Source organism: Anas platyrhynchos, chromosome 2, assembly GCF_047663525.1.
Source record: "Anas platyrhynchos isolate ZD024472 breed Pekin duck chromosome 2, IASCAAS_PekinDuck_T2T, whole genome shotgun sequence".
Taxonomy (NCBI): domain Eukaryota; kingdom Metazoa; phylum Chordata; class Aves; order Anseriformes; family Anatidae; genus Anas; species Anas platyrhynchos.
This window is the reverse complement of record NC_092588.1, coordinates 39330818-39339041: the sequence shown is the minus strand read 5'-3', so window position 1 is coordinate 39339041 and position 8224 is coordinate 39330818. Positions and strand designations below refer to the sequence as shown.

General features: G+C 37.3%; 1 protein-coding gene across 1 annotated transcript; it reads right to left on the bottom strand.

Annotated features, from left to right (window-relative positions):
• Positions 1–379: 379 nt before the first annotated feature.
• Positions 380–7765, bottom strand: CYP7A1 (cytochrome P450 family 7 subfamily A member 1). The gene is given in 6 exon segments (NM_001310351.1): positions 380–1337; positions 2008–2183; positions 3090–3220; positions 4866–5476; positions 6144–6384; positions 7612–7765. Coding segments are annotated over 6 exon segments (1539 nt in total). The 5' UTR covers positions 7692–7765; the 3' UTR covers positions 380–1037.
• Between the last annotated feature and the right edge of the window lie 459 nt (positions 7766–8224).

The following is an 8224-nucleotide window of genomic DNA, read 5'->3' as shown; positions in this document are numbered from 1 at the left end:
CTCTGGGGACAGCAACAGGACCCGAGGGAACAGCATGGAAATGGAACAGGGGAGGGTCAGGCTGGGGTTAGGGAAAGGTTCTGCACCCAGAGGGTGGTCGGGCACTGGGACAGGTTCCTCAGAGTAGTGGTGATGGCACTGATCCTGCCAGAATTCAAGAAACGTTTGGGCAGTGCTCTCAGACACATGGTCTGATTTTTTGGGTGGTCCCGTGTGGAGACAGGAGTCGGACTTTATGATCCTTGTGTGGCTCTTCCAAGCCAGGATATTCTACGATGTTTGAGCTGGCTAGTTTAAAGGTGGCTCAGGTGGCTAGTGATGAGTGCATAAATCTTTGAGAATGTTAAGACATTGAAACAACCAACAGTCTAGAGAAGCATTTAGTGCAGATAATATCATTTATTGTAATACAGTTAAAAACTTTCTGAACAGAAATATATATTACAATGAATATGATACAGATTCTGCAGTTTCACTAGAACGTGAAAGATTTTGTAGATTTTATTCAAGTCTTTTCTAGTTTTTAATAAAAACATAAAAGTACTTCCCCAGGAAATTCTCCCCTCCCCCAGTCTGCCTTTATACTATAAAAATCTTATTTCACCCATGGTGAGAACCCTCCACCTCCAACATTTCAGTTATAAAAAAAGAGTATGGTTTAACTCTTGTTGAATTTTTATAATTATTTTGAACTACCTGATGAAATTTTAACTATATTACTCTGGGAAGGTAGTTGCTGGCAGAAAAAAAATGAACTATTGTACATACACAACTCAAAGTCACAACTTGCATTTTAGAATGGTTGGTAAAAGGAGTAACTTTTGTATCAACAACATGCATTAAACCCATTTTCTGCTGGTACCATAATAGTATTATGTATTCTCTATTAGGTTGATGAAGTAGCATCTTCCTATGGATTTTCCCCTGAGACTTACAATGTTTCACTTGCATACATACGTAATGTATATACAAAATATATGTTATATAGTGTATTTATACTGTACACAGTTTATAGATATAATAAAACATATATATATTCATAGACATTTCAGTCTATACCTGAAATCAATGTCATTGGATGGTTGCAAAATCCCCAGTCCTGCACGGGATTGATCTAATGAAGGACACTGCACGTTGTTGTCCACAAGCTCTATCTCAAAGTATGAAAATATCAAAACCAAAAATTGTTTAATTTCATGGACAGCAAATAATCTGCCAGGGCATTTTGCTATTCCTGTCCCAAATGGCATATAATAATACTTCAACTTGCGACCATTGCGGTAGAAGTCAGTCTTTTCTTCTCCGTTCTCATTGAGATAGCGATCGTATTTGAATGTCTGCAATAAAACCCACAAAAGAGTTAGTTGATATCTGAATAACTCCAAGGACTGGATAATGCTATTAAGACACAAAATGCAGGCTGGGAGGGAAAAGCCTCAGGCAGTAAACACTTTACAGGACAGTTTTTGTGCTTCATGGTGGTACCAGGCCCTAAGGTGCTTTCTGCAAAGGGTAGTCCTTGAAAAGGTCTGGCATGTGGGACAATATCATCTCAGGATCTTTGCTAGAGTCAAGCTAGGGAATCCTTTTGATAACTTCTTAAAAGTTTTGATAACTTCTAACCTCTTAAAATAAGCAGTACAGCTTGCATCTGTGTTCATGCATCTGAACTGGAAGGTTTCTCATCCTGTGTTGTTGAGAAAATATTATCCTTATCCTTGCCCTCTCTCAATCTCCTCCTCTTCTTCCTCCCCAAGTGGTAATCTGTCATTATTGAGGGAGACAAAAGCTAAAAGGCTCTCCTGGGCTTCCAGTACACTTTTTGTTTACACCCAAACATGTTTTGCAGGTAGTTCTTGCCTATCCTTGAGACTCCAGGCATAAGAACAGACTGTCTGGAGCACAACAGAATAACAGCTGTAGAAGCATTCTTGGTAAGTGCTCTATTAAAAAACATGCTGGCTTCTGCTAGAGCTCAGAATTTAATGCACTGTGATAAATACTTACCAAAGGATCAGCATAGATTTCTGGATCAAAATGCAAAAGTTGAGGATAAAGAGCTACAATATCATCCTTGCGAATGTTGTAAAAATCATTCTCTAAGTGCAAAGTGAAATCCTCTTTAGCAACTCGGAAAGTCATGGATGCACTCGATAGCCTCATTGCCTCCTTGATGATGCTATCTATAGAGAGAGGAAAAGGAATGATTACCACAGAAATAGTATGTATATGTCCTTGGGGGAGGACATATTTTGAGCTATTTCAAACCCACTATTAAAGCCTATTAAAAAAAATAATTTAACAGTAACTTCATAAATGCCTAAGAAAGTATCTTTCTCATTTCTTGTTAGCATTATTATCCCTTCTGCAGATAACACTGAGAACATAATCCGCTTTCCCCTAGAAAATTACTCATAGCTGATGCAACAGAATGTTTGAAAGTGAGACACACTTTTAAGCTGAAGTAAAGAAAACCATGAAAACATAACAAGAAAAGGAAACAGTGCAGTGATCAGGCTTTTCTGAAACTTTTAGTGCTGGTGCACAGGAGCACCTTGTTTTTTGTTTGATTTCAATATAAACTGATTAAAGAAATCAGCAGTAGTCAAACAGTGACATTTTCAAAACTCTTCCCTGTAATTTGGACACTTGAAATATGTGCCTGTAATTTGAAAAACATTAAGAAGAAATTCCAGTAATGGTACTAGAAGATCTTGCTTGATATAATAACAGCTGCCATATACAATTTGGCAACACCCTTTATTTGATCTAAAGCCATTACCAAACAAAATATTGTTCTGAATTATCCACGGGTGTCCAACACTGAATAGTTGTGCTGACACACACTGTATTCCGACATGCCATTACCCATGCTAAAAAAAATGCTATTTATGTGAATTGGTACACTCAGGACCACCTCTGATACTGGGAAGACTGATTGTGTTGGCCATTGCCAGGGAACATACAGGTTTTTGTTCTGGTGTGTGCTGGTTAATAGTAATTCCGTAGAAAGTGCTTATATGGGGACAAATAGAAGATTGTGAAAATTGTGGGGTGATTTCTGGTACTCCTGCATAAAACAGTCATACCTAGTACTGGCATATTATCCAGCTGTTTTCGGTTCAAGGAAATATGTTTGCCATCTAAGCTGATCTTCTCTCCAGCACTTTCCAAAATGCTTTGCACTTCTTTGATAGCAGCTCTCATTGCTTCTGGATTCCTAAAATCAAAAGTGCAGAAGTATGACATAATGTTATACTTAAGAATGGTTTAAAAAGGGTTTGTGCCATTCATTTTATTCCCAAATAAAATTTAGTTTGTTAGCTGACAAGTACAACCTTCCAAAATGAAAATGTTGAAGCAAAATCTACTTATGCAATTAGACTTTTTCACCTTTTGGCAAAGATACAATAGATTCTATAAAGGAAAAGAACCCCAAGTATTTGATCTGTCTCCAATGACAGGAGGGACAGAACTAATGTGCGTAACAGAGGTAATAAATAGTGATGTCACTAAAAAGCAATGCCAAGAATAAGAAATGAAACAATCAGTTGCATATTAGGAAAGAGCTCCATTGCAGGTAGAAGATTTGGGAAGGGGATCATAAATCAGTTTTATAACATCACTTATCCTGGATGATGTCCTATTATGTGATGTCCTATTCTGTTTATCTGAAAAGAATCTTCCAAATGCTAAAAGTCCACATAGTACCCTTTACTATTTAGACTTTCTTCAGACATGCAATATATGAACAATATATGGTGCAATATGCATGATAACAATGCAGGATTCAATAGTGTTGTCATTATGAAGGCGTGATTAGCCAAGACAATTTAAGCAAATGCCTTCTTAGAATAAAAAGTACCAAATAACCCCAGTTAGTGACACTGGCTGGTAGGTATGAGATTACAAGCCACTGGCTAAATAAAAACATTAGAAATTTAGATACATACTTAAGAGCTGGGGTAGTTTATATTCCATGGAGTATACTCACTCTAAATTGGACAATTAATAGTTTTATCTGAACTGTGCTCTCCTCTCATAAGTAACAAACTCAGTAGCTCCAGTTTATACTGCAGATATCTAAAGTTAGGAAAATACTATATAGGAAAGTCTATTCTGGAAATTTAGGAAATTATGTACAGGAATCTTAACCCACTTAAGGCTTTGAATGCCCTTCCTTCTCTTGAGGAATTTGGACATACACCCCAAGTGAATCTCAAATCACTGGCCTAAAACATGTATGAATAGTTGAGGATTTTGTGTCTCACTCTTCATGCTGCCACGACAGCTTTATCCAAGTGGAAGAGCTCTGCTGAAGTCTGGGTGAAGAAAGCAGCAGGGAGCTGCTGTGTTGATATTGCTGCATAACTACTACAACCTCAGTAGGATCTATCAACATATAAACTACTGTCTATTAAATATCTGTTAAATCAACCATGAAGTTAAAGCCTGTTTTGCCTGCTCTAGTGAGATGGTCTAAAAATGTCTGATTATACTGGGAGCCTTCAATGTAATTAAAATTTTGACTGCAAGCAGCACTTTTAGTGTCATATATAAACTTACTCCAAATTTGCCTTTACAAAGTGCATCACGTGCTACTTTTTAATGCTAGGATTCAAGGCATTGCCCTGGAGTATTTTTGAAAATCTTCTATGGCATTGCTCTGTGGTACCTCTACTTGGTCTGAGACAAGAAAAGTGGGAGTTCTGCAGAAGTCTACAACATGCCATTTGTGTTGTAATCAGTAAGCTTCTTGATACTGAAGTATCAAGCAGTGGAATTTACCCATAGTAGTGAATTGGTTTCTGAAAGAAAATAAACATTATTTTTCTCATTTGGAAGCAAGAAATGTTGGGACTTACTTCAGAAGATAGAACAAACTCCAAAATGTGGCAGGAATGGTGTTGGCTTGCGAGGCCCAGAGTACTGCCACATGGGTCTTCGCTTTTTCCATGTCATCAAAGGTTGACAGAGTGTCATTCAGGAACATGCGGAGGGTGACAAGCTCAGAGAGATTGTTCCTTTTCAGGAGGTTCTTGTGGAGCAGTGCTTCCCCCAGCTTCTCACGTGCACTGTGGGCACTCTTGAACAGATGGATAGGCAGCCCCGCCACAAGAGCCGGAAAGATCCTATCAAATTCCTTGAAATTTTCAAGGGCATTTAGAATATGTGCTCTCTCGGTCTCCTGCTTTGATAGATTTTTCTCATGATTTGAATTAAATTCTTTACCAAAAAGTGTTAAAAAGCCTGACTCAAACATCACCTGGCAACAGAACTTATAAAGTCCTTCTGTTGTCCAGGCATTAAACTGAAGTTTAGATGTTCTTGACTGCAGCATGACGTCTTGTAGATTTTCCATCATTGCTTTGATGAGGTCATCTAGGGCGTTACCTTGAAGGGTTCTAATGAAAGTCTGATGAAAATTTTCAGTGGTGTTTCCCTCTGCTGGGTCAATGCTACCATGCCCAAAAGCCTGTCACAAAATAAATTGCATGCATGATAAATAAGACCTGTGACAACCTTGATGATAAAGTCTAACAGAAATTAAAGCCAAAGTATAACTTCATACCTTACTAAAGGAAAGTACAATAAGGACTGTGAATACTAGAATTGATACTTTCTCATAGCAGTTAAAAATGCAAATGCAAATAAAATCAAGCATGCTTACAATAAATGTGGTTACCTAGAGCTTCATTCAACTCCCACTGACATCAGAAAGACCCTTTTTGCTTACTTCAATAAGAGTTTGATTGAGCTTCTACTGTGTTGCATCATTTTTTAAGGCATTGGGAGCTAATCTTCCACTGAGAAGCTCCTGAAGAAGTTTTCAGCTTCAGCAAGCCATGTATCATTTTGTAAAAAAGGTGCTAACTGTGTTTCTACTTTAGCAATTAGGAATACTACCTGACTAAATGTCCTTCTTTTACAATCCAAATTACTGTAAATTTCCTTTCTGTTAAGGAAAGGGGGGGAAATAAGACTCCAATGTTTTAAACCGATAAAAGTGCAGAAATGTGAAGTCAATTATATTTCAAAGGCATGGTTATGCTACAGGGATTAACTTCTGTCAGGACAGACTACTGTCTGTCCTGCCAGAAGATTCTACACATTAGATATTGAAGCCACTTTTAACATTGTACCTTGGCAGAAGTAGCAAAATGGAACTTTTTCCAGTCCAAGTGTTTTCCATGGCGTATCAATGAATGGTATGAAAAAGGGTCAGTGAGGAAATGAATGTATTTCCCCGCTACTCGGCAAGTGAAAATGTGGCCATGCTTCTTTTGCTTTTCTTTGAGGAATTCGAGGGGGTTGGCACCGAACTGCAAGGCACAGCCCAAGTATGGAAGGAACCCGTTTTCAAGTGGTGGCTCTCCTTTTTGCCTACAAAACACAAACAAAAGCTGAGTTTAGAAGTACGTATCAAGATATCTCCTCCAGGAGAGTAAGCAAAGGTAAGTAAAGGTAAGTAAAACAATGATGCAAAGCTTTTTGTAATAGTTTTCTGCTGCTGTTGATTAGTAATTTCTTTGCCTTTAAAGAGTAATCCTATTGTGATGTCTATTGTATACAAAAAAGAATAACTTACTTATGTGTTATGATAAGCATAACAACACAGTTTGACTTTGTCACTTTTATTTTCTCTTGATCAAGAGTTTATTTTTAATCTATTTAAATGCAGTATTGTTGCCACTACCTAACATGCACAGATGCTTAATTGCCCCATAAATAAATAATCTTTCCTGCTAGCATTGTCTGAAACATTTTTGGCAGTGGTATTCGCAAATCAATTTGAACACCAAAGAGAATAGCCTTTTGAGTGTAGAAAGGTTGTTATTATTGGCATATCCCATTTGGACCAGGTCCTGCTGAAAACAGTGGGAATTTGGCCATGATCTTCAGTAAGCATAAGATTTAGTCTTTCAAGGAAAACGTCATTAAGAACATGCTTTATGTTAAGCATATACTTAAATGATATTTTTTATTCCGACAATCAGAAAACTGCATACAGTCACCGTGGCTGCTAAAATAACTTTCAGGTAATAGTTTAGTTCTTCTACTATGTTGCAGGTGGTTATTATATGAACTTAAATACTTTTACCTTTTTATTAAACTTTTTTATAGTAAAACAAGAAAAGGACTGCTGAAAAATATAAAATTACAACAGATAAGCAAATATAAACTTGCTCTGTGTAACTAGTTAGGATAGATTGATAATATGAAAATGTTTCTAAATAGGTATTAAAGTATAATTAGATAGAAGTAAGTATTAGTTGCAATTAAAATGCATGTAAAAATATAACCTAGTACTTTAGGAAATCAGAACAAGTATATTAATGTTTTAATTTCCTCATTTATGCATAGATTAGTATTGGCACATGCCTAGGCATTAACTCACCATTATTAAAAGCATGTATGGACAAGTTCTGTTGTAACACAAATCTCTCAAAAGACCAAAGTACCTTGTTGCCCATGTTATCCTGCATTTATCTACCTGCATTTATTCACATGATAAACTTAAGATTATACTAGTTTTAGGCACATATACAGTATCTTTGTCAGAAGTAAAGACTTGGTATACTGAGATACATTTTCAAACAGATTCCTTACCTCCTCCTCCTCCCTAGAAGAAACCAAAAACTGCAACAGAGTATTATTACTATTCCCCAGATCCATGGTGATATGAACATTTCTGGCTGTACACAAAATCTTCCAGGTGGACAACCTGGTAACTACCAGTATGGCAGAAATGGTGACTGAGAATGATACAGACAACAGGTCACATCTTATATACAGTAGGTGCACCACTGTATTTAATGACACTCAGTCAACCTTGCAAGCTATTGATTAACCTTTTTCTGGACATAGCCCACTTTGTCTCTATTCTGACATCTTTTTGCAGAGCACTTCACTGGATTGATGCAGCCAGTTGCAGACATGGCCTTGAGCTGATATCGGGTATCAGTAGTGGTTCCAAAGTAATCAAACAGCTGTAATAGTTGATAATTTGAAGGTCTCTCAGGTGTGTTTTGATCTATCCTGCAGATTTACCAATTACAGTCTATAGTTCAAGTTTAGCAATAAATCAAATGGCTGCTGACAGGTGTCCAGTGGATTCAGACTGGGCTAAACGGTGGCTGAAGATCGTGTTGTCCTTTGGCTACCAGCCTGCCCATCCCTGCTCTTCTCCTTTGTGTGTGCTGACCTGACTCTACTGTGCAAG